The sequence below is a fragment of the Equus caballus genome, chromosome 8, assembly GCF_041296265.1.
Source record: "Equus caballus isolate H_3958 breed thoroughbred chromosome 8, TB-T2T, whole genome shotgun sequence".
Lineage (NCBI taxonomy): Eukaryota > Metazoa > Chordata > Mammalia > Perissodactyla > Equidae > Equus > Equus caballus.
The window spans coordinates 101685506-101712055 of NC_091691.1; the positions used below are offsets into that span (position 1 = coordinate 101685506).

The window sequence follows — 26550 nt, forward strand, 5'->3', positions numbered from 1 at the left end:
AGCTCCACGCTTCCGGCTCTTGTTCCCTCTCCCGCCTCCACCCTGGCGTGGGGCATGGGTGTCCGTCGTCCGGGCTCTGCAGCCCTTTGTCTCTGGTTTGGAGCCCACGCAGTACACACAGATCTGTGTACTGATGGCTTCTGAAGGGCATGCGCCTGGGCACTGTGAGCAGGTGCTGCAAAGGGACGTGGACTTTAGAGCCAGGAGCTGCAAGGGGCTTTGTCCATGAGCCTCTGAGCAGCTTTCCCACTGTGGACACTTGTGGCTTGGCGCCCTTGCTCCGGTGCCCATCCTTTGCAGAGCGTGGTATGCGGGGTGGCGTGTGTAGCACGGCAGTGACCACACGGCCTGACGGGCCTCACCTGTGACACCGTTGGTCTCCCCATCTCCACTCTCTCTGGAGTCTGTTGATGCCCCACACCCCAAACCCCAAACCAGATCCCACAGCCTGGCACCTCCGGGACAGACCGCTGGATGCGGCAGAAGCAGAGAGCTGACAGAGACAGACCGCGATCTCTGCCTCCTGAGGCGGGTAGGCCTCATGGTGTCGGTCTCGCTGTGGCCATGGGTGAGGCCGAGGGGCTGGGCACTGACCAAGGGGCCCAGGGACAACTGGGCCCATCACTCAGGTCTGAGGGGGTCTGGGCTTGGAGACCAGGTCTGGGGTCCCTCCCTCCTGCTGCTGTTAGGACTCATCCCGCCTCACGAGCGTCCTTTGTCTGCCTGCTCCCACGGTGCAGCTGCTTTTCTGAAGACAGCTCGCCTTGCCCGTCACTGTCACCCGTTTTCTGGTGAGAGTCCCATTTCCCCGACTCCCCGTCTCGTTCCTAGAGGGCTGCTCTGGGCCAGGGGCCGACCTTTGCCTGTAATTCTAGGGCCTTCTGGATCTAGCCACAGACGGCTGAGAGTCAGCGCCCGCTTGCAGGAATTTTTTGGTCTTCGAGTGACCGGGGTGGACCCCCGGCTGGGACAGGCGGCTGGGCACTCTCCTGGCCGGGCCGCATCCCTCACGGGGCGAGGACGCCGGCTCCCCGCAGACAGGGACAGCGCTGCCCGCTAGCTCCTGGCGTCGCCCTGCGGACCCTCGAGAGTGGGGAAGCTGTCTCAGTGATGGGTGCGCCATGATGCCCTCCTGCTGTCCTGCGCCCTCTGAGAAGCTGGGCCTCATGGGGACGAGGTGCCACTCACGAGTGGGGCTTCCAGGAACACGGTGCAGCTGAGGTGGACACACTGTCTTCCCACAGTGGAGCTTCCTTCACTGTCCTGAGAAGACCGTGGGATGCTGCGTTACAGCTATCAGGAAGACAGGCCTGTCCTGACCATCTGCTCTGTCCTTAAGCTCTCTTTGCAGGAAAGACTTCAGGTCTTCAATCATATGGTTACAAATGAGGAATTTTATTCCATGGAGAACGTTGCCTCAGCAAAGCTGTTAAAAGCTACCTGGTTTGGTGTTGCTGCGGGAAGTCTGGGATCTGTGCTCTGTGGACAGCATCAGGGTCTGTGCTCTGGTCCGTGATGTTGTCCCTGGTATTGTGGGGTTTGTGAGTGGGACGAGGCCCGTGGCTGGCTGACAGGGCCTCAGCTGGCCCATGTCCCCTCGTCCTGCCCCACTTGGTTCTCCCTGGGCTGGCAGTCCCTTCTCAACTGCTGGCCACGTGGCATCGACCCTTTCTCTGCCCCCCATGAGAGACACCTGCACATGCACGCATACCTGTACATGCACACACATCCTCGCGTGCACATCCACACACCTGCACACACGCACACACTTCTGTACACACAGGTACAGGTACATATACTTGCACCTAAACACACTGGCACACACATACCCTTGCAGGCACCTGTACACATGCACTTGCACACACCACACGACAGACGGGCCTAGTAAGGAAGTTGGGATTGTGTCCTTCATCTGGTGACTTTCACCTAACGCTGTTGTGAGCCAGGGAGGCTGCAGCCCCCTTGCACACACACTTTTTACAAACACAGAAATCACGTCCCCCAGGTAGGCTTCTGCCTGTGCTGTGTCCAGCAGGTGCCCTGGGGGCCTGGCCAGGAAGAGCGAGGCCCCGGGGAGAGAAGCGTGGGCATGGGCGGCCGTCTCGTGTGGGTTCCCCATGGTCCAGGGGGTTTTCCTCGGACCTCCGGCTCCGTGTTTGATGCCGCTGTCATTTTCATGTCCGGTTTTTCTGCTCTCCATGATGAGGGTCTCCAGGGGTGGCTTTGCGGCATCAGTCTGTGCTCTGATAATCATGGTTCATTTGGTGGCTGGTCAGCAGGCCCCTTCCCGCACACACAGCCCCTCGCGGTCACTGCTGCATCTGTTGCTCACCATCCCGGAGCCAGGGCCAGCAGCAGAGATCGTGTTTCCTTTTTCTTTATCTGGGAGAGCGTGTCTGCACGCAGGAAATCCTTCTCGTGAGGAGGAGCCCCTTCTGTCCTCACATACCTGGGACCCATCCTCCCTCCAGGCCTCGTGCAGGGGCCCGGCTGCGGGCGTGGGGCGGGGGCACAGCCTCTGCGGCAGGGGCAGGTCTCCTGTGGGCGTCTGCACGAGAATTTGGGGACTGGAAATATAGTGAGAAAATGCTCACATCACACAAACAGTCTCAAGATAATCCAGTAGCAAGAGAATTTGGGTGAAAAAATAGTGAAGCCGGTTTATGAGCTGGATTTTCCTCCCAGCGTGGTTCCTCTCTGTATTGTGTAAAGATGCAGATTTTACACTTAGGTTTAAGGCATAATCTCGCTTTAAAGGGATCGCCGCATACACACGAGGATCCCCTTTACTTAGTCTGTGTGTAGACCAACTCAAAGTGACCAGCTGAAAAACAGAAGTTCCCTTCGGTTAACTGGTCCTTTGTTTATGCGACGCTGCCTTCTGCTGCATGTGTGCATGTGCACGTGTGCGTGTGTGTGCATGTGCGCGGGCTGCTGGAATGTCAGCATCGGATGCCTCTGGCCTCAATCACTCTCTTCACCTGTCGTGTCCGTGTAAGTGCTGAGGTCAGCATAGGAGCTAAAAACAAACATTTTTATTTGTAGAAAACTCATAACTCTCACACCTTGAAAATGGAATAGTCCATTTTGTTTAGTTTAGGTTGAAGCAAAGAGAAGTCATTGTTATGACAGGTAATTTTATAAATATTATTTTGACAGATACTCTAACATGCCAGAGGCAGGAAATGCATGGAGTGCGACATGTGAAGTATTTAAGTCATTTTTCTTAAAATGAACTTCATGTTTTAAATAATAGATGTTTACCTCCCAGGTTAAACCTTAAATAGTCCCATTTTCACTGAAATGGCATGTTTTTAAAAGGATAAAGTTATACCCACAATCTGCTGCATTCTACACACCATCAGAGAAATGCCACACGTGAATCCTGGGAGAATTTTAAATTGTCATTTCCAAATTGTCTGACCCCAGCCAGGCCCGTTTGTGGACCAATCGGGCCGCCTCCTGACACCTGGAACACACTCACCCCCACAGGAGAGGGTTTTGGTTAAAGACTCATTTCCATATTCTTGCATTAAATTTCGCAAAATGGAATAGAGTGGCAAAATTTGTCTTTTAATCAGACTCTGATTTTATTTTTACATTTCCTGTGATAAAAATGCACGTTTGAGTCCAGCATGGAGTCAAGGTTTCTTAGTAAGTTCATTAAATTGAGAAAACACTGGACTAATGCTCCCAGCAAGGAGATGAGAAGCTGAGTGGATGGGACAAGCTGGTCTTGATTTTCCCGTCCTAACTGAATCCTGTTTGCATAGAGACACTCTTGTATTCTTATAGGAAAACAGGTTTTCGTTCAAAAAGGGGAGGCATTTTGTTCCTGCAGAATTAAACAATTTGAGCAAGAACCACCTAGAAACGAGTGTCAGGTGCTGGGCTGGCTCGCCGTGGGTTCTCTGTGTCGATGGGCTTAGGGGTGTGAGAGGCTTGAGCTGGTCTTCAGTGCATCGCAGGCCTGGAGGACAGCAGGATGGAGCAGGGCCGAGGGAGAAGATGCCGTGTGGCCTCATTACACACAGTGCTGACCACAAGCTCTCCATTCTCTGCTGGATGTCTCTGGGTTCCTCCACAGAAACTCAGGGCCCATGTCAGCTGCAAGCCTTGGACGCCCTCCCTTCCTCTCTGTGGGCACACGCCTCTCAGACACGTATTTAGTTCATACGTGTCACATACCTGTGGACCAGCTTAATTATTTAATATGAAAGAACCACTATGAAGATGATCCTGTCCACGGATGCTTGGGAGCGTGTCACAGAAAGAAAAAGATAAAAATAGGATGCCTGGGGGCTGGCCCCGTGGCCGAGTGGTTAAGTTCGCGCGCTCCGCTGCAGGCGGCCCAGTGTTTCGTTGGTTCGAATCCTGGGCGCGGACATGGCACTGCTCATCAGACCACGCTGAGGCAGCGTCCCACATGCCGCAACTAGAAGGACCCACAATGAAGAATATACAACTATGTACCGGGGGGCTTTGGGGAGAAAAAGGAAAAATAAAATCTTAAAAAAAAAAAAAATAGGATTCCTGACAGTGTATCTCATGCTGCAAACCAGGAAAGAAACTCTTTCCAACCAAACAGAATATTCCAGAGTACGTCTGGAGAACCTTTGTGTGAGTGTGTGCATGTGTGCATGAGTGTATGTGCATGCGTGTGAGTGTCTGAGTGTGCATGTGCACGTATGTGAGTGTGAGAGTGTGTGCATGTGCCTGCATGTGAGTTTGTGTGTGTTGGGTGTTTGTGCGCTCATGTGCGTGAGGGTTGCATGTACACACATGAGTGTGTGCATGCTGTGTGCTTGTGTGTGTGTGTGTGTGGACAGTCCCCAGTAGTTCAGACTTGGGAACATTGCTACACTCACCGTCGGTGCACGTCCTTCCTGTGTGGAGCTCCTCCTCGTCTCTGTGAAATCTCACAGGTGATGTTCAGAGCCCCAGCTAGCCACTCCGCAGTCTGTGACAAATACTGGCTGTTAAATATTAATCAGGGGTGCTACAGAACGCTCACCCGGAGACATTTACAGACGCCAGATACCCATAAACCAGCCCCCTGCTGGGTGTCTCAGAGCTGCTGGAAATCCACTTGAAACTGCAAATTCATCCATTTCAGGGGCTACGAATACAATGGCAGTCAGTCGCGGTCTCTGTGGCGTAGTTTCTTGTATCCGTAATTGTGACATCATGTAGACGGTGTCGGCCAAGGAGACAGGGGCGAGACTGAAAGAGCCATTGATGTTTCAGTCGGTCCTGCTGTAATGGATGCTTCCTCTGGCCCTGGCCCCAGCCTCCCCCCAGTGGCCTCTCGCATGAGCACATCTGTCCTCTGCCGGCCCGAGTGGGTGGTGGGCTGGCCCTGGGGCTCAGCTTGCGGGTTGCGTGCGAACCTCTCTCATGAACTCTCTGTCGTCATGTGGGATCCTTTTCTGAGGACTCAAAATTCATAAATGACTTTGTCTCTTAACTAAATGAAGTGAGAACAGTCCATGAATCTTTTGTCAGCATGGCTCTGATCAGTTCACTGCTGACTGAACTACACTTCACATGGCAGGCGCCCGCTTCCCCTGGTTAATAGATTCCTGCGGTCAGTCCCTGTTTTTTAATCTGCAATGTGACATTCCAAGTGTTTGTGTTGAAGAATCTAAGTTGCGTTGAGGATGAAGAGGTTAATGTACTTGGAAAAAATCTCCCGGCATGCTAGAGCAGTTGGGTGATGGGGAAACAGAAGCTTTTGCTCCAGACAAACTTCCGAGCCAGATGGCGCAGGACCGGCTGGGCCGTCCTCCTCCACGAACTGGCCGAGGTCACCCCCGCAGACGCCACTTCAGCAGAGAGGGCCGTTTCCTCCTCCGGCGTTTCCCGGGAGGTGCAGCCAGCCGCTCACCCCCGGGAAAGCCGTGTCGTCCACTCTGAACATGGACCCTGACACCCTCCAGGAAGGGAACAGGCCGTCCTGCACTTTTTGAGGCAGCAAGTTAGCATGCCTCCACTCCATCCACCTGGGACTCCACAGAGCACCTGTTTTCCTGCCGCTGTGGCCGTGGGTGATGCGTGAGGGCGGAGGAGGCCGATGCGTGTCTGAAGTGAGCGCTCAGCCCAGACTCCTCGCCTTCTAATGGTGTTGGTGCTCCCAGACGCCGCGCTGGGGCCCAGCAGATTTCATGGAAATCAGGGTGCTTCACCTCCCTGTCATGAGGGACCTGCTCGCATCCGACCCGAGGCCGCAGCCGTGGTACGCCTGGGAGGACATGAGGCCTGCTGGCCTGCGGAGCCCGGGTCCCCGTGCCACGTCGCAATCCAGCCGCAGCTGACTGCAGGATCTGAGTTTCTATTCCTATTTCTAAAGTCCACTTTGTTTCAAGTTGGCGTATTAAAGTGAAAGTTAAAATCTGTGCAAACACAGGAAGTTGGAATTATGCTCGAAGGTCGAGTGCTAAGTGGCTGCCGAGACCCAGCAGTGACTTTCTTCCTGGCCTAGACTGTCGCACTTTCTTCTTCTTGTTGGGGAATTCCCGTGTGTATTTTCATGGCCGCATTTCCATTTCTCTCTCTGACTCCCAGTTAACAGCTTTAGCTTCCTCTTCTCTTCGCTGCAGCCTCCCCTCGGTTTGTCCCTGGGGTATTGTGTCTGCCCCGCTCTGTTTCCCAAGGGCGCCGGCTCCCTCCTCTCCCTCGGCCTTCATCTTGCCATGGCTGTGTCTCGGGTCTGCTGGTCTCATCCCCGGTTCAGCCTGCTCCCTCCGTCCCCTGCCAGCCCTGCTTGAAGGCCCTTGTGGTCCAGCACCGGCCTGCTTCAGGCAGCTGAAGTGACTGTCCCGGCAGGCGGCTCACAGGGCAGACAGGCCAGACGGTGGACCAGAGACTGGTCCTCCATGTGCACCTCTGCTAGTCTGTGCTTCTGTCGGTGCTCAGGCTGCTGGGAGGCACTACCGGGCTGTGGACCCAGCAGATGCTTGGCTCTCACAGCTGTGCCTGGTGCATGGACAGGCAAGAACGTCCCCAGTGGGGGGCCAGTTCTTCCCGTGGCTTCTGTTCGTCCCTCCCCCTCCACCCGCAGCTTTTCTGAGCAGCCTGCACGTTGCCGGGGGCTCCAACCCCACCTTAGAATCCCCTGCCCTGAGCAGGGTGGGGTCGTGCCAGGGCCTGGGGGCTCCCAGCTGTCAGCAGGCCCCGCAGCTTCAGACAGGGTTCTGGCTTGTTGGCTTGTCGAAAATGGACAGCGTTCTGGTGCGTCACTTCCCTCGGAGCGTGTGACGTGGCTCATCACATTGGCGTGGGTTCCAGTCACTACCTGTTGTCACAGTGGTTGGAGTTAGCCAGGAGGAGAGCGAAGACAGGAGGAGAAGGAGAGGACGCAGATTGCTCACACGTGCTGAGCCCTTTCTGTGTGCCGGGCGCTGCCCCAGGCCCTCGCATGGGCGCATGGCGGTCCTCGCAGCAGCTCCGAGGGGAGGCCCCGTCCCCACTTGTGATGAGGACACAGCAGCGGGGTCTGGACCCAGCCCCTCTAAGCCACGTGCTTGATGGAGAAGAAAGTGTTCCTGTTCCTGACGGAGTTTGCCCCGTGGGCTGGCGTCTCTCAGTAGTAACCCTGATGGTGTTCACGTGAAAGCAGAGAAACAGTAGTTCCGGAAACGATTGGCCTAAGGAGAGCCTGATGTGTGAGGCCGAGAGGAAGGCAAGATGGAGCGGGGCCGGTCCGAGGGCCCTGCTTTTCACCTCCTGGCATGGGGTCTGACCCTCAGCGTCCGTGGTGCCAAGGAGCAGAGCTGGGCCCCGGCACCTGGTGGGAGCGCCGTGCTCGTCCTGTGCCCCGTCATCAGAGTCTCCTTGGAGTCGTGTGGTGACACACACTATGTCTTTTCAAGAATGTGGGCTTGTCACGTGTGGTCCCTATGTAGTCTGACGCTGGTCACAGACCGGCCACACACCTGACGGCCGGAGCTTCTGCAGCCGATCTGGGGTCAAGGGCCAGGGGCACCAGGGCAGCATTTAGCCACCACCTGCCTCTGAGAGAGAGGCTCCGAGCCAGGTGGAAAAGGGCCAATTTTGTTTACGTGTCTGTTTGCAAGTGCCCTGTCTGCCGGTGAGGATGTGACTGAATACAAGAAAGTGGATCCTGTCCTGTTGGGCGTGTGTGAATTTATTAGGGGAGGGGGTTTCGGCAGACAGCTCAGTGGCGCCGGCATTCTGATGGGGCTGCCCAGCCGCACGTGGTCCTACTCGGAGCACAGAGGGTGGTGTTCCTGCACGCGAGTGCACGAGGAGAGAGGCGGGTCTGAGGAGGAGGAGCCACTGGTGCCTTCCCGCCTGCTGCTCCTTCCAGGGAAGGTGAGCATGGCCATGAGTGTCGTCACTGTCGTCCTGGGTGCTCGTCCTGGGTGGTTGCGGTAGTGTGTGTACAAGTGTGCACGTCTGTGTGTTCACACGTGGGCGGCAGGAGTGTTCAGAGCCGACACCTAGCCGAGTGCCCCAGGACGTTTAGCATAATGAGGCATTTTCTGCACACTTGTCTTATTGGACCAATATGTTACACAGAAGCAGAAAGGGGGCCGGGAGTGGGAGGGACTTAACACCCAGCACCTGTCACAGGTTTTCCTTTTGAATTAGCCTCTGCTTATAAAAATTTTATTGATTCTGAGCAGTCTGTGCGCAGGGTGCTTAGTGGGGGTGTTTGTTCTCTCACCAGCTCCACGGCTACTTGGAGAGCGAGCCGCTCACGCTGCAGCTGTTCATTGGGACGGCGGACGACCGCCTGCTGAGACCCCACGCCTTCTACCAGGTCCACCGGATCACCGGCAAGACCGTCTCCACCACCAGTCACGAAGTCATCCTCTCCAACACCAAAGTCCTGGAAATCCCACTGCTGCCGGAAAATAATATGCGAGCAATGTAAGCTGCGCGGCTGCGGGCACCGGGGCAGGCCCCCTGCGTTCCTACACAGACCCCTCTCCACAGCACCAGTGGCCCAGGGTGCCCTTGCTTAACACCTAAAGAAACTTCACAAATACTTATGACAACAGATTTGTTTCTCTCTAGGGTTTCAGCCACTATACATATTGCCACTTGAAACCAATCTCTCACTTGCACAGCAGTCAGTGCCTCCCGTGCCTGCCTGCAGCTCTACACACGGCGCCCGTTCATGTCTGCGTGCAGCGCTGCAGAGTAGAGGGGGCTTACCGTGCAAACACGGGAAAATCAAGGAGAACAGCATGTCTGGGTAATGTTCTCACTGAGAGAGGCTCTGACGTTGCTGGTATGACCAGCTCCAACGTCACAGTCAGATCTGACTCATTAGTTCATAGGTGAATTGATTAATAAGCTGAAGATTAATTAATCTTCTCATGTCCAAATAGGGCCTGTATTCGTGGCTTCATTTAATCCCACTAGCTGAGTGACTGTTATGTGCTTTGCATGTCGCTCCTGAGCCATGAGTGCAGCAGAGAAAGGGAACAAGGTTGTCCCACGGAAGGGCCCTGGTAGTAAATACGCGTGTGGATAAACAGCTGAGGCCCCGAGTCACTGACAGGGTGGCGTCTTTGAGCTCGGTGGCCAGTGGAGGTGAGGGAGGTGTCAGGAGGAGGCGGCATTTACGCTGAGAGCTGAAACGGGTGAGGCAGCCCGCGTGACGGTCTGAGGCAGGAGTGAGGGGCGGGTCCGTGGGGAAGGGAGGAGCGTGGGCAGCTGGGCTGTGGTGGGCGACGGAGAGAATGTGAGAGGAGGGGCATGCGGCCACGTTGCGTAGGCGTTTGTGTGGGATTTTGGTAAGTTATTTGTAACTGTTAAACCCTCTAAGTTAAAAACAAAAGGAAAGCTTTCTCTCCACGTTGGCTTTTCATGGATTTGGAGGAATTTACGGGCCTCTGAATTCGTTGCACATCCTTGGGTTTGCTTCAAGAGCTGTAATCAGAGTTTCCCGAGGTCGGGACACAGTCAGGTAGTTTGTTGTCCAGGTCATGTGGGGTCCTGGTCACGAGTCTCCGCCTGGTGGAGTGGACACGACTCGGAGCCCGAACTCTCAGAGCTTCCTGAGAGACGAACCGTTCAGCTTCCATCCACTAGTTTACACGTGGAGCGTTTTGCTGGAGTCCACTGTTGAATGAAACTATTAAGTTAAATGAAATTAAACAAAGTCATCAGAAGCCCTAGAAAATTTAGCATCTTAAACTGAGTAACGAGGGTGCCGTCCGAATCTTAAGTCAATGGAACTTTTCGGGAAGCGCACAGGCACCTGCACAGCAGGAGGGAACCCAGCAGGCTCTTGTCCTGTCTTCCTGCGGTGCTGTGCCTGGTGTCTCCAGACCTGCCAGTGCAGTGGGACGGAAGCTTCCAGAACCCTGAGTGTCTGCTCGGGATCAAGGGTAGATGACGGAGACCCCAGTGGTCGGGGGGGATTGTCTCCACATTACTTCAGTCCCCCCACTTCGCTGCGTGTGTGAACATGCAGCTTTGTCCTGCCCGTGGAGGTCTGCAGGTCTCTCCTGGGGGTCAGCTGCTGTCCCGGGAGGGTGGGCCAGCCGGAGGGCAGGAGCAGGCCCAGCCCAGTGGGATTGGCCCGAGGCCCTGGGTGGCGGCCAGTGGGTGGACGTCTTCCATCCGTGCGTCGAAGACTGAGAGAAGGTGCGGCCTCTTGTTCTGGCAGCATTGACTGCGCTGGGATCCTGAAGCTCAGGAACTCTGACATCGAGCTGCGCAAAGGGGAGACGGACATCGGGAGGAAGAACACCAGAGTGAGGCTGGTCTTCCGCGTCCACATCCCGCAGCCCAACGGCCGGACGCTGTCGCTGCAGGTCGCCTCCAACCCCATCGAGTGTTGTAAGTACTGCACCTCCCCGTCCTCAGGTGGCGCCGGCACCGGCCTCGGGGCAGACACCTTCTTTAGGGACGCCTTTTCTGTGCTTCTCGTTTGGGTGCCTGGTGAGCTGTGCTTTTCTTGTGCAGCCGCTGGAAATAGCTGTTCCTCCAAGGGGACAATCGCATGCCTGTCACGCGTGAACCGTGGAAGGCTTGACTTAAGCTGGCGGTGGGTTTGGCTGGCTCTGCGCTGCTGCAGGGCCTGCCCCCAACTCCCCACACTGACGGGGAGAATAAAAAGGAAAGAAGGTTAGTCCCGAAGCTCTGAGATGTTCTCATTGATCACGTTTGAGTTAATCCCCTCACATCTCAGGAAGCTTGAGAAATGGCCTTCTGCCTGTGGTCCGGTGATTGGACAAACCTGGAGCTGTAAGACTGCGAGCGACTCACTGCTCTTCCCTGATGTGGGTGGGCTGCCCAGGTGTGACGCCGATGCTCCCACCCAGGGCCGGACGCTCCGCTCCCACAGGGGCCAGGCCTCATGGCTCAGCTTCCTCTTGCGATGACTTTGTTAACTTTTGTTGGCACGTGGGGTCACTGGTGAAGCGGTCTATGGGACACCGCAGCCCCTCTGCTTCAGCATCGCTTCCTTCCCGGCTCCCCTCTCCTCGTGGCCCTCCTTCCTGACCCGAGAGCGGGACCCCAGGGAGGTGTCGTTGGGACTCTCCAGGAAGATACAGTCGTCCCAGCTGCACTGCTGGCCGCTGTCAGACATCTCCTTGTCCAGGAAATGGCTTATCAGCGGCCCCTCCTCCTTCTCGCACCTCTAAGGACCCCCAGCCCCGGGCGTGGGCTGTCTCAGGAAGCCCCCCGTCCTCCCGGCTCCCATTCCCAGGCTCAGCTGGGGCGTCTTGGTTTGCTCCTTCGCCTCCGACCTGAATGCCGACTGACCTCAGCCAGAGGGGCTCTTCCTCCCGTCCCCCAGCTCCTGCCCCGCGTTGGGGTCTCTGCCCTGTGCTCCCCTCACCTCCCCGCTTGCCGATCCCCGATCCCTCACGTCTGGTCTCGAAGGCGCCTGTCTCCACACTATGGACGGCTCGTGGGGTCACGCCACCTTTCTGCACCGTGATCTCCTCCCCAAGATGGAGTGGGAGCCTCACTCATGGGTCCCTGGCTATCAGGTGACTCTGCGAGGACCGTTGGCTTGTGCAACCTGCAGAAGTGCCCGCTCTCGCTGTCTGCTTCTGCACGGAAGCTTCTGGCCGCCTTGCTGCACCTGCGTCCTTCTGCCTGTCCTGCCTCCCCCGGACAGTCAGAGCCCTGCTCCAGGTCTGCTCCCTGCCACCTGGTGATTCTACCAGCGCCCCCTCCCAGCTCCCTCAGACCCACATCCAGGCCTCCGACGGCCTCCATGTCCCAGCCCCTCTTGTCCCAGGGCTCCTGGCTCTTCTGGGACCTCCCTCACATGCCTTGCCTCTGGAGACTCCTACCTTCCATTAGCGCCTGGCCCCACGCCCCTCCCACAGCGCCCCAGGGTGGGGGCTCTCATGGCTGCTGCCAGCTTCCTGAGACCACGTTCCGTTCCCACGGTACCTGGGCATCCAGGCAGGGATCTTCGCTGTGATCAGGCCGTGTCCATTCAGAGTGGCATGCTCCGTCCTCTGTGCAGATTGCTGGGGCGTCTCCCGCACCAGCAGGCTGCTCGTGGGGAGTGTGCACGCCCCTCACATGGAGGTTCATGCACACAGACCTGCACGTGTGCACGTCCCTGAGGGACGTGGTTTTCTCGCACGGGCCGATCAGACATGCTGTTCCCCTTCTCTGTTTGGTAATCACTCTGACCTGGAGTAAAGTGCTGCGTCCTGCTCAGGAGACGGCTGTGAACACAGCGGGTGAGGTGCGCAGTTGCACTGTTGTTCCATTACGAGTCACGCCATTCACACTCCTCACCCGAGGAATGGTCTGGACGTGCCGTTCCTGAGGCCTGGCCACCCATCGGCCGCCCTCGGGGAATGCTGTGCGGAGGCGGGGCCTGGGGAGGCCTGTCACTCACTCTCGCTCTCCTGACCCCACGCAGCCCAGCGGTCAGCCCAGGAGCTGCCCCTCGTGGAGAAGCAGAGCCTGAGCAGCTGCCCTGTGCTCGGCGGGAAGAAGATGGTCCTGTCCGGCCACAACTTCCTGCAGGACTCCAAGGTCGTCTTTGTGGAGAAGGCCCCAGGTATTTTCCTCAGCAGAGGCCATTGTGTGGCTCCTGGCTTGGGCACTGGTGGGAGCTGTTCGGGGGGTGGGGAGCGGCCGCTCCGCTGGTGGTGTGTGCTGGGCTCGGGGCCTGCATGGAAAGCCAGGGCTGCGTCCAGTGGTGAGTGCACGTTTCTGGAGCCGTCGCGGGTCTTCTTACACATTTCGCTGTCAACACCGCAGGGACTGAGGTGCGGGGACGCGCCAGGCCCGGCGTGCGCCCTCTCTGCGCTGCGGGGCGCCTCCCTCTCGGGTGCCTGCTCCTGCTCCGCTCAGGCCGAGTCTTGGGCAGCACCGACGAGCTCCTCTCCTTTCTCAGAATCGGCCTCCTCAGAGGCAGAGCGGCCACAGTCGCCGGTGGGACCCTCGCTCAGGCCCAGAGACCTTCCACACCCACTTAGCATCCTTCAGTCCCCCTTTCTTGTTGGTGCGCACCCCAAAGACGCAGAGGCAGACGCTGCTGTTCTCTTCCTGATGGTGGCCTCTAGAACCCGCCGCCGTTTTGTGTGCATGCGAATGTGGATCTCATCTGTACCTGTGTAGACCTCATCTGTGTGTGTGTGTAGACTTCACCTGTGTGTGTGTGTGTGTGTAGACCTCATCTTTGTGGGCGTGCGCACACTCCCGTGTGTGTGCTCGGAAGAGGAAGCTGTGGACAGAGGCTGCTGCAGGTCTGAAGGTGAAGAATGTCTTTTCTCTGCTATTTGGGGACCCAGAACAAGAAGCCCCTCGGTGTGCGGCAGGACAGATGCAGTGTGTGGCACCGCTCCCGACCCCCGTGTCCACGAAGAAGCTGCTCGGTGCACACGTGAACAGCAACGAGGGCGTGCAGGCCTCACTTCTCCCTAACACCCCGAGCTTTGTTTCTGGAGCCGGTTCCTTGCAGCTGGAGAGCAGCCCAAGGCCCTCGGCATGGTGCTGTGCCCACTCGGGTGGGGAGGGGCCCGCGGTGCTCGGGTTTGGTGGCTTGTTTTCCTTTTTCACATTTCCCAATCGAAATTTTCTTGAGAGCGCCAGGGCAGGCCTCACGGTAATCACTGAAAACCGCAGAGGCATTCAGCCTCCATAATGGGCCTTGATTTTGTACAGTTTGCAGGAAACTTAAGGTACTTCAATCAAAATGGACTTAAAAGTCTCTCACATTTAACTTGGTCTGCTATATAATCATGTACATAATTGGAAAACGTGTTTCAAACTATGGAGAAAACTCAACCCCGTGTGCCGACAAGGAGAAGCACTGGCATGGCTGGAACAGCCTTCTTTGCAGGAGGTTAATTGTGAAATAACTTGACCTTTTGAGCTTTAAACATGTGTCTGTGTGTGGTGAGGAGGAGCGTGCTCTTCTTGTGGCGAGACATTCGTGCTCAGAGCTGTCCCGAGCTGCAGCTCCCTTGGGCTGATATCCAGAGAGCTCGAGCAGCCTTTTGTACTGTTTTCCTGGACCAGTCATCATCTTGACGGCAGGACAGGACCGGAGGGTCCCCAGGATGCTCTCGGGCTGCTGCGGGTGCCCTCAGGGCCCCCACTGCAGGGCACACTCCCCACGGCCGGGCTGTCACCTCAGTCACGGGGCTTCGCTTTGTGGCCTCATGGGTGCCACGTGGAGGTCGGCCACCTGCCTGCCGTGTGGGGAGCTTGGTTCCCAAATGTCAACTGTTGTCCTCCCCCGGGCGGCCCTGGCCTTCAGAGGGGCAGAGTCCAGTCTGTCGCACACCATCTCCTGGGCCTGTCCTCGACCGTCTTCCTCCTGCAGCAGCTCGGAGGGTGGTGACTGGACTCACGTGGACGCCCCGCACTGTGACAAGTGAAGTGTGGACAGCACGGTGGTACGTGTGGACCCTGTTCTAACTCCATGTCTGTGTTTAAACAAGGTTGTTTGCGTGTCACACACATGTTCACCAAGTCGCACGTTTTCAAAAGAAGGAAACAGACGTGCACACGTGTTCTTTCGCCAGAGGCCCTGCAGTGTTCCCACCCTCCTGCTGCTGTCGGAGAAGCAGCACTAGAGCTGCTGTGCCACAAGTCAGCACCCGTCCTCCCCAGGCCACCCCACTCCTCCCCAGGCCGCCCCCATCTCCTCCCCAGGGCGCCCCTCCTCTCCTCTCTAGGCTGCCCCCCTCTCCTCCCCGGGCCGCCTCCCTCTCCTCGGAGGCCCCGGTGGGTGGGCCGGCTCCACGACAGGACGTCCCTTCAGCTGCTGCGGGCTCACGGCGCCAGGGACTCAGAGCTCTGTGTGTGTCAAGGAGTGGGTCCTTCTGCCTGGGGGCTGGCTGTAGTGCGTTCCCCCCAGGGAGGGCGTGCTTTCTCCTCTTGGTGACAGAGCAGGTGAGAGCTGAGCCCCGGCTGTCACTGCATTCGGCAAGTTGGAACAAGGCATCCTTGATGGCCAGCAGCGCAGGCCGCTCTGGTGGACATCAGCCCGGTCCCTGTGGGTCAGCCGAGGCAGGAGGAGGGGCCGCGGGGACTGCGTGAGAAGTGTCACAATGGCGGTGATCAGAGCGTGACGCAGCAGCGCTGAGCTCTGTCTGCGTGAGTGGTGGAGATTTCTACAAGAGTCCTGTGGTTTCCCTTAGGTCTTTACTGTGCGTGCAGAAGGCCCAGTGTGAAATAGGCCTTTCCTCCGAGGAGTCACACGCCGTCCCAGCCATGGAAGTCTGTGTGTGGAGGCCTGGGCACCCACACACCTGGAGGGTCGAGAGTCAGGTGCAGGACGCCCGGCAGTGCAGGACCTGCCGGCCTCAGAGACTGCAGATGTCCACCTGCGAGAATTGAAATGGTGACCCTCCCCCCTCTCTCCCACTGAAGGGCCTGTAGCTCTTTTCAGATCTGTGAGTCAAGGCATCTATTTGCACACCCTTGTGAACATTTGAAACAACCCGGGGGCACTCTTGTCCAATTTACATGGAAACACCGAGAAGACGCCCCTGAAGAACATGAACTCTGCTTCGGAGATGGGCTGAGACGGAAGAGAAGGCGAAGGTTTCGGAGGGTTAGTGGGTTAACATCGAGTTCTTGATGCTAAGGCCGAAGACAGCGCCTTCTGTGAAGTCACTGGTCTCTTCTGCTGCAATTGTTGGGAACCTTGAGTGAAGCCCGTTGTGGCTACTTTGCCGAATAGCCAACCTCACCAAAACTTAGGGGCTTCAAACAACAACCACTTCATCTACTGGTGACTGTGCATGGGCTGGACTCAGGGTAATTTGTGCGGCCACCTCGAGCTGGCATGTCAGCTGGGGCCGGATGGCGGTCTTCTCTGCGTGTGGTCTCAGGGTCTCCCGAGAGGTCTCCTGCAAGGCCTCTGACACCCTACGTGGGCCTGGACCATGAACAGGGCTCCCCCTCATCTGGGGTTCCATCAGGTCCCAAACGCCCAGACTCGGGGGAGATCCCCCCAGGTGTAAATGTGGAGGCCCCGTTCATTGCGGCCACCAGTGACCACCCACCACAAAACTCGACCACTTCTCTTTCAAAACCTCTTCACAGGTGCTTAGACCCTTACTAAGACCCCTCACCCAGCACAGACAGTCCTGGCTTGACGGCCGGCCCTGGTGCTCCCTACCCCTTTGCTCCAGCCTGGGGTCTGCACTGGCTTGTCCCTTTGCTGTGAGCCCTTCCCGGGTCCTGGCGCGGTGGGCTGCTCGCCTCAGTAGTTCCCACCCAGCACCCTCGGCTCGATCTTCATCATACCAAGTTTATTTATGAGGGTGTGGCTGTCACCCGTCCTCACGGGAAAGAGATGACAATGTGTTCGTGGGCAGCACTCAGCAAATGTCATCGTCAGCATGAAAGTAAAAAGTGGCAAAGATGTGGATGTTGTCAAATACTCACACACAGTTTGCTAAATTCCCTAAGACAGAAGCAGGGCTCACCTCCTTGGGACTCGTGGGTTCCTACGCCGTCCCGAGAGCTGGAGCCCAGCCGGAACCAAACGCAGAAGCTGGCTCAATTTAAGCTAAAGAAGAGGCAAGCCGTGGTCTTGGTAGGGCCACCCCAGCCATGTGGCCAGCACTGGGGTCCTTTGGCCTTGGGGTCTGGCTGCTGCCGTCGGCCTTTACCAAGAGGTCTGGGTGGCTCCGCCTGGGAGCCCACGGAGCTGTGTGTCTGTGGCTCACACACTTTCAGAGCCCTCGAGATACGAGGGACCAAGGGGACTGCATCAGTGCGATGCTCACCGGGCCCAGGGATGGATGAGACTGGAGGGTCCCGGGACACCTGTTCTGAGGCCACATGACACACGAACTCAGTGTTGACTGTGGGGCCTGTGGCCAGCCGCTGGCTTTGCTGAGCCGGAGCTGCTCCTGGTGTTTGTGATGGAAGGGCCTGTGCACCCCAGTGTCAGTTCCTGCAGGCTCCCAGGAGGTGGGCGCCCATGGTGCTGTGGCCCCTGGTCACTCGTGCTTCCCAAGCCCCGTCACCTTGACTGCACCCGGCTTTCCTTTCAGGGCCAGGAGAGCGTCTCTCCATCACTGGCTCCGTGGGGGCTGCTCCCCTGAAGTTCGGTTTGCAGGGTGAGGACAACCCCCAGACCCCGATCTCCAAGGGCAGCCCGTCAGCACTGGCCCGAGTTCCCGCTGCCCGAGTTCCCGCGGTGGGATCTCTGCCTGACGAGGCCCTTCTTTGGTTTCCTCCTCTCAGCCCTGTCCCCTGGCTGAGCCTCCAGCTTTCTTGCAGGAGGGAGGAGGTGCCAGGAGCACCATGTGCAGCCCCATCGGTCACCCGCCTGGTGTGGCTGCTCCATCCTCATCTGTGGGGAAGGTCTGGGTGCAGAGGAACCCGTGGAGGCTGGCACAGCGGCTGGCGTGGAGGGGGTTGCTTGATGTGCACTGCTCCATCGCGCTGGGTGGAGGGCGGCAGAGGGACCAGAAGAGGGGGCAGCGTCCCCCAGGCCCCTTCCTCTGACAGAGCGATGCCGGCGAGCAGGAAGGTGCTCAGAAAGGTGGTGAGGCTGCAGCTGTCCTCGCCTCTGTTTACCAGCTTAGCCTGAGCGCCCGTGAAGATGCCCCTGATGATGGTCCGTTGTGAAGGGAAACCACCAGGATGTGCGGGTTCAGGGTAGACGGCCAGACGCAGGCGTCCCTGAATCTGTGAGTGTGGGAGGGAGGTAGGCCTCGAGCTCACACGCCTCCCCTCCCTTGTGTTTCACAGACGCCCCGTTTGCTCCAGAAGGTGTAGCAGGAAAACGGCCGCTTTGCCCTGAGATGCTTCTTTGCGGGCAGGGAGGAGGCACGGGTGAACGGATCCGCTCTGTCCTCCCAGAGCTGTCCCTGAGGAAGACGGGGAAGGAGGCAGGCCTGGAGCAGACGTGTGCATCTCTGGTCCGAGGGCTTCCTGAGCTGTGTGCCTGTGTGTCACGCAAGTGTGTGCGTGAGCGACTGGCGTGTTGTGCCTCCTTGCGCTGTGCCTCCACGGCGCCCCGGTCCCAGTGGCTCTCAGACCCGTCTGCTTAGATGAATTCACGTTCGGGGTCCCCGTGTCCCCAGATAAGACACTTGCAAGTGGCTTCATGAGGGGCCTCAGGCCACAGCTCCAACTCATCCCGCCGAGCCAGTGGACCGCCGCCCCTGATGGTGCCGGCATGGCTGCTGCTCACAGAGTGCGTGTTGGGAAATCGCATCTCCCAGCAGCACAGGGTGTGGGCCAGGGTCCTCATGTCGTTTCTCTTTTTGTTAAGTGTGAACCTGTTCACAATGCGGGCTTCCTAGTGTGGCAGTGTCGCGATGCAGGATCCATATGAAGGGTAGGTGCAGCTGGGCGGCTGGGGGACGCCCAGACCTGAACGGCCAGTTTGGGAGTGTGTGTGGTGTGTGTGTACATGAGTGTGAGTGTGTCAGGATGTGTGAGTGTGTGAAGAGCCCCCTCACTGCCTGGGGGGCGTGGCTGCCCTGCCGTCCTGGCTGTGCTCTGCAGGCGGGTGACGCGCCTGGCAGCCTGGGTGGGCAGGGGGCCTAGGCACCCTGAGATTTTCCACTCCGGTGCAGTCAAGCTGGGGCAGAGCCAGCACGGGTCATGTTTCGCTCGCTCTGGTCATCCACCTGGTGCTCACGCGGCAACGATGCAGCAGCAGGCCTGGCCAGTGGCCCGCACCTCCCCCCAGGGTCTGGACCCTGGGCTGTGGCTGCAGGAGCCCCAGTTCATGCCGTGGCCACAGGGCTGCAGGCCCCACTTCCTAGGCATGCTGGTCCCTAAAGGATTTCTGGGAATTGCCCAGAGACAGACAGCTGGCTGTGGTGCCGCTCACACACCCGGAAGCCATGACTTGGCATGGGGGAAAGACCTCTCCTTTCAGATTTTCCTGGCACTGGCACTGCAAGGGTAGGGAGGGCCACGTCCGTGCACAGGGACAGCTGTCGTCACCCCGCTCACCCGTGTCAGCTGGTCCAGGGGGCTGACCCCTGAGGGCGGTGACCCACGCTCAGTGGGGCAGGTGCTGCTGGGGTTCTGAGGTCAGCAGCCCCAGACCCACCCTTCTCTGCCCAGCTCAGAGCTCTCAGGAGCACCTTTGCCCCAGTGTAGGGAGATTTTGGGGGGCTCCCACTCCCTTGTGGGGTTTCAGGCTGACCTCAAGGTCAGCATCCGACAGACGAGGGAGGGGGCGGGAAGGGGATCAGATGCTGGTCTGGGAGGTGGGGGCTCAGCTTCACGCCTCGTGGGGCCCCTGGCCACACTTTTCCCCAAAGGGCACAGTGACTGAGGTGGGGGGCACGAGTGGGGTTGTGTGGCTGGGGCTGGCCGGGTGTGGGCAGGAGGGCCTGTCCGCAGGCCTGTGGGGGCTCCGTTTTGGACCCGCCCAGCTGAGTCCACAGCGGGTGGCTCATTTCTGTTTCACTCGAGTCTCTTCTGGGGGAAGTAGGCTGTTGCTCTGTGGCTGCCCCAGAGCGCGAGAGTCGGAGGATGGAGGAGGCAATGAAGACGTCCTGCCCGGTGATGCTCACCGTGGGTGGACATGCGGCTGAGGTGTGCCCTGCCCACCCTGGCTGACCCTGACTCCTTGAGGAGCAGCGTCCTAGGTTCCCCTCCTTGATCCTTCAAGTGGGTTAGGTCCCTGTGCAGGGTCCCGGCGTCTCCTCTGTGGCGGCCTCACAGGAGTCAGGGGGACCACCTGTTTACACCTCGCAGGCTGCCTTCCCTGGTCGCCGGCAGCCTGGTGGCAGGGCGGTGTCGCCCTCATGCACACTGGCCTTGGTGGCTCCTGGGTGTCCAACGCACAGGCCGGACACACAGTTTGCGCTCCACAGGGATCTGTGAAGAACAAGCAGCCCGCTCCCGTGGCTGACAGACGACAGAGGAGGGCACGGCCTCTGCATGGCCGAAGGCCTGAGTAACCCAGGTGCCAGGGAGCAGGCGTCATGCCACTTAAGTGAGGAACTTTCTGACCGAGGCCCTGCATTGTTTCCATTCTGACCGTTGGGCTGTGTGACCGTCAAACCACTTTAGTTAATGCTGTGACTCTTCAGGACTCTCCAGACATCGAAGAACGACCCCGGAACAGTCCCCAGAAAGCTCTTCCGGCTCCTGAGGAAGCTCGGGGCTTGCTGTGAGGACCCCACTCAACCCCAGCGTCCCGAGGGTGTGGCGGGACATGCGGCCGCACCGCTGGCCCGGCTGTGGAGGCCTCGGGCGGGCGTGGCGGGGAAGCCTTTCCGATGACTCACGCTGCAGGGAATTCCCTAATGATTCGGAATATTTTTACTTCTGGGCTTGTGCACAGTTTCCTACTGAGAAGCCAGCAAGCTCTCGATAAGGCTGGAGCACAAAGGCACATTCAGGCCGACTGCTTCCCTTCCTAGCAGAGGCTCAAGTTTTGCACAACACCCAGGCCGGCCTGCGCTGTACAGAGGAGAGTGCCCAGAGGCTGATGGCAAGGGGTCTGACCGGCACCAGCTCCTGTGACATCAGCAGTCAGTGGCCACTGCTAGTGCCAGGGGAAGTGAGAACCATTTGTGTAATTTTCTAAAGAGTCCGAAATTGTCAGCCATCTTTAAGCTGCTTCGGTCCTGTCTTGTCCCTGAACCATTGCTGTGCATACGTTTCTGGCTGTAAATAGACACTGGCCTTTAAAAGACAATTCTCTTAGGATCCCTAAGCAGGAACAGAAGCCCCAAATGCCAGCCCCCTTGGGCTGTTAATCGACCACAGATATAAAGACCTTCATGGTGGGAATGCGCAGGGGGGCACTTTGTGGGGTCCCAGAGCTGAACTTTTAATGGGAGTGTCTAAATGTGTTTGCTTGTGCTGTGTTAGGCTGTGACTCAAAGGGTCGGCGTTTTCGAAAGCTGTGAAGGGGTGGTGTGCCTGAGCCGGGTGGCTGGGCCTGGCTGCTCCTGGAAGTGCTGTACACAGTGGGACTGCATGGCTTGCCAGCCCCCGGGAGATGCTCCAATGACAGGCGTCCCACAGGCCCAGGAGGTGCTGGAGGGGAAAGACTCCTCCGGTGGAGCATGTCCTCTGCTGGTGGGCCCCACAGACCCCTCCATGCCTGCATTACACTTAATTCTCGATACACGAATGAACCTGCAAAACATTTATGGGGAGGCCGAGTCTGGTCACTGGCCCCTCCTGGAGGACGGATGGAGGGCTCTGTGGGCACTGGGTTCCCCTTGTTGCTGATGCGACGTGAGGTTTTGCTGAATGTCTTATCCCTGGCCCTTCTGGCCTCAGTTTCCCTTCCCCTCTCCCAACACACTCGCTGCCCTCCCTCTCCCCCTTCTGATGGGAGGGCCTGGACGTTCTCCAGAATTCCTTATTGAAACTCAGACTGATCTGGCAGCTTCTGTCAACAGGCAAAGACTGAGCAGCAGCTGGGTTTTGCCCCCAGCAGGTCAGAGTATAGCACCTAAAGCTGCTCTGTCTGGGGGGCAAAGACAGGCTCGGTCATAAGAAAAACTTTTAAGTTGTTTTTAAAAGGCACCAAGAACATGGGACACTTGGTTATAGGAAGAGTAATTTCTGTTTCCTTAAACAAGTGGGGGGTGGCTGGGGCCCGACAGCGAGTCCCAAGCAGGTGTGGACAGCATGGCTCAGAAGGAGCCCACGTTCCCGGCAACGGCACCTGAATCCTCCATCCTTTGTCCGCACCTGTGCCCGGAGTTAAGGACGCTTCTTTCTCCTGAGTCCTGAGCTCACAGGACCCGGGGAAGTGTGCTGCTCTGTGGCGCTCCTGGTGCCTGTGAGAGCCGAGGGCTGTGTTTGTAGTTTCCTGTTGTTTTTCCCTAGAGGAGACGTGGGTGGCATCCCCTGGGCCGTGGGTCCGCATTTTGTCCTGAGTGGGTTCATCTGGTGGACGGTCTGTGCTGGGACCTCGCATCCCGAGGGGCTGCTGTGGTCCTGGCACACTGGCGCTGCTCTCGGCCGGCCTCCTTGTGACTCACATTTCCTTTCTGTCTCCACCCTCCACCCCTGCCCGCCGGCACTACGAGGGAGAGAAAGGAGATTTTGTCTAATTTATTTATAATTTCTTCTTTGAAAACAGAGCATAAGCAAAAACTAAGTATATCTAGCTATACATGTTCATTTGGGGAACCGATTTTATAAAAGATGGCGAGGAAAGAGGCCTCTGTCGGAGACTGACACCCATTAATTCAAATTAACTACCCAAACTAGTCCCCAAACCGTGTGCTCACCAGAGAGGGGTGTCCAAACTCCTTCCCAGGAGCGTGGGTCTAGAACCTCCCCTCCCTGGGCCTGGGGCCAGGAGAACAATGGCCCTTTCACAGGCACCCTCGGGATTTTTAAACATGCAAACGGCCACTGGGGTAAGGTTAAAAATACCTTGTGTTTTGCATTTCTATATACCCTGATGTGGCCAGAAGTAGTCAGAGAAAGGACTTTCTTATTTACCCAGCAGTTCCTCTGCGCGAGGCAGGACCTTGGCTGCTGGGCCCTTGCTCATTAGAGTGACTCCACTCCCAAAAGCACAGAGGGTGTTGCGGGCTTTGCGGGGGCGAGGTAATTGGCCCGTGCTTCCCACTGTGTGCACTGCGGCTGGAGCTGCGGGTGGAGAGCCAGGATGCAAACCTTGGTCCGGGGCTGGAGACAGCGCACATTTTACTGGGGTCGCCTGTCTTTCTCCTGGGCTCGCGCTCCCTGGGAGAGTGGAGCGTGAGAACCCTTCCGTGGTCGGTGTGGGGCTGGAGATGTGCTTGTGGACACAGGCAGAGGGGCAGGTTTCTGGGGCTCGCCGCCCTGTGGTCCCCGGCAAAGCCAGGGGTCTTTAGGCCCCCAGATCCCCTGCACCAAGTTTGGGTATGATTGTAGCCTCTCCCCTCCAGGCCTGCGTCTGCTCTCCGCGGGTCCCGCATGAGTGACTTTCCGCTCCTTCAAGTTAATAGCCGGGATGGCCCTAGCCGGGCAAGGGGTGGTCCCCTAATCAGAGGGGACCCATTTGCCCGGATCAAGGCAGGCGTCTTCGGGGTGGTGCACTCAACCAGGCACACAGAGTGACAGACTTCTCGCTGCCCCTTTCTTCTAGATGGCCACCACATCTGGGAAATGGAGGCGAAAACCGATCGAGACCTGTGCAAGCCAGTAAGTATCGGTCAGAGGTGCCGCATCGAGGGTGCTGCCAGGGATTTCTCAGGGGCTCGTCAGGCTGGAGGAGGGGGTTCCTGGCCCGAGGCGCGTGGCATCTTGTTTGTTAAAATGAAACGACTAATAAAAATAACCGATAGAGTCACAGACAAGACATAGAAATGATTGTAAAACACTTCCTAAACCAGCTCTGAGGATGCAAAATAAAATGACGACCCAGGACCAGACAGTGTGGCCACACGGGACCAGACGGCACACGGGGCAGAGGCTTCTACCCAGGAAGTGCTTTGTAAACCCTGACAGTAACAGCTCTCAGCCACACGGTCCAGGACATGGGGGCCCACTCTTATGCCCGTGGTGTGGGACCCTTCTGTCACCCTCTGGGCTGTCATTGTCACCAGGAGTCCCCACATCGCCCCATCGCCCCCAGGAAGATGGGCTGTTCTGAGCCTCTGAGTGGGCGCCACTCCTGCCCGGGCGTGCCGGGCCCCACGGCTCCACCAGCATCCTTGGCAGGGCCGTCTTAGTACGTGTTCTCCTCGAAGAACACCCACGACTTAGTAGACTCCCATTCTGAGCATGAAGTTGGTGTGAGCTCAGATGTAATTGTGCCACTCAAGGTTGCTTGTTCCGTTGCCAATGAGCGAGCAGGTGGACGTGTAGGTGCAGGACATCTGCGTGCACATGGCGTGACCCCATCGTCATGTGCCAGGCTTGGGGCCTGCAGGTGGGCTGCCCGCAGGGGCCCATCCTTACACTTGGCCTTTTGCAGCTTTCTCGGCACCGTTCACACGTGCAGGCACCTGCGCAGTAATGATTGGTTATTGGTGGAGACTGTCTCTTATCTGGAGTTGCATGGCTGTTCCGGCTCTTCTGACTCCTGTCCGCGTGGCAGTGCCTCTCCATCCCTCCTTCTCCCGTCTTTATGTTTAGTGTGGGTTTCCTGCGGTTCTGCTGTTTTAGCCTTTGGCAGTCTGTCTTTTAACTGATGGCCTCAGACCAGTGGCGCTCGCAGTGGCTGTTGACAGCTGGACGCTATCCTCCACTGGGAAAGTGTGTCCGCTTAGTCCCTCAAGAGCAGCAGGAATCTTAGGCTGACATCAAAATGCCACGGCTAGCGAGGGGTTCTTTGAAGTCCAGAATTCTCCCAGGCTCTGTGGTCATTGTACCGCCTGCTGCAGAGGCATGGACGGTCCTTCTCCTGACCACATAGGGTGGTGGGAGGGTCAGTATTCAGAGACACCACTCAGGTCAAGGACTGACTTTTCTCCCTGTGGGTCCTGGACTCCTGTCGTGTGAACAGGGGACCCTGGGCATGGGGTTCACTGAAGTGACCCACGTAAATGATGCCCTTGGCTGGCAGGACGCCGAGTCGCAAGGGGAGACTCTCAGCCGCCCCGGGGGTGGCTCTGACAGCCTCTGGCTCTGCAGCCCAGCCTCCGCTCTCATCAAGGGCAGTTCTGCCAGGAGGAAGCGTCTTTTACCTGAGACTCAGCTTCCTTCTCCAGGCTCTAATGCGCCTTCTGGAGCCTTTCTGACTGGTGTCAGGTGAGCGACTCCTCCCACCAGGAGAGACCCGTGCTCCCAACACCGCTCCTCTCCAGTGATGCCCAGGCCCCGCTGATGCTCTGAGCCTCGCATCCTCAGAGGCTCACACACCCGGAGCCTCACACACTCAGTGCCTGACACACTCAGAGCCTCACACGCTCAGTGCTTGACACACTCGGAGCCTCACCATGCTCAGTGCCTCAGAGGCTCACACACCCAGAGCCTCACCATGCTCAGTGCCTGACACAGTCAGAGCCTCACACGCTCAGTGCTTGGCACACTTGGAGCCTCACCATGCTCAGTGCCTCACACGCTCAGGCTCAGACAGCCGGAGCCTCACACACCCAGTGCCTGACACACTCAGAGCCTCACACGCTCAGTGCCTGACACACTCGGAGCCTCACCATGCTCAGTGCCTGACATGCTCAGAGGCTCACACACCTGGAGCCTCACACACTCAGTGCCTGACACACTCAGAACCTCACACGCTGAGTTCCGGACACATTCAGAGCCTCACATGCTCTGAGCCTCACACGCTCAGTGCCAGACATGCTCGGAGCCTCAATGCTCACAGCCTCACATGCTCAGTGCCTGACACGCTCAGAGCCTCACATGCTTGGAGCCTCACACGCTCAGTGCCTAACACACTCAGAGCCTCACACACTCGGAACCTCACATGCTCAGTGCCTGACACGCTGGGAGCCTCAATGCTCACAGCCTCGTTGAAAGGTTGCATGTTTTAAAGTAAGTTTAACAGTTAACAGCCATGTGTTAGAAGAAGCATAGTCTGTGTGAACAGTGATACACTTGTTTATCCTTCTTGTCTCTTACACGAGGCTAACTTTTATATATTTTTTCTAATTATAAAAATGTCACACTTGTGGAAATTTGGGAGATGTAACAAAGTATAAAAAAAGGAAAACACATGCCTGGTGTAATTTCCCCACTGAGTCAGAACCACTATTAACATTTGGTGTTTTCCTTCCAGGCTTCTTCTGTTGTGCGTGGGTGTGTCTGCGTGTGCACGTGTGTACGTTCACACACATACGCATTATATTGCAGCTATCTTTAAACACAGGGGGATTGTGCTGTGTGTGCAGTTGGTGTACGTCGTGAGCGGTTTAGACGGTGGGTTCCTTATGGCTGTCGCAGGTGCCCTGGCGCCTTCGTCGTCCTTGTTCTTTTCCTGTAGTGACTGGTCTTCCCGTCACTGTGTCTTCTTCCCTACGTCTTCCTTCTCGGTGTATTTAAGCACCACGGGGACAGTATTTTGTCACATAATTTGTCTGTTGAGCAACTTGAGGCATATCAGCCTGTGCCCACATCAAAACACAGAGCCCTCTGGTCACTGAGAATCTACGAGATGTGACCCCAGAGCTGCACCTGCCCTTGGGGCGCGTTGCCTCTGCCCTCTGGCACTCGGGGACTCTTGCCGCCCGT

At 57.6% G+C, this 26550-nt stretch overlaps 1 protein-coding gene across 14 annotated transcripts in view; it reads left to right on the plus strand.

The window, feature by feature from the left end:
• NFATC1 (nuclear factor of activated T cells 1) overlaps positions 1-26550 on the plus strand; it is a 125981-nt gene that overhangs the window by 45946 nt on the left and 53485 nt on the right. For all 14 annotated transcript variants that reach the window (XM_023648027.2, XM_023648025.2, XM_023648022.2 and 11 more), the window contains exons 4-7: positions 8693-8895; positions 10646-10818; positions 12875-13015; positions 23504-23559. In XM_023648027.2, coding sequence (XP_023503795.1) covers positions 8693-8895; positions 10646-10818; positions 12875-13015; positions 23504-23559 — 573 coding nt within the window. The remainder of the gene's footprint in view (positions 1-8692; positions 8896-10645; positions 10819-12874; positions 13016-23503; positions 23560-26550) is intronic.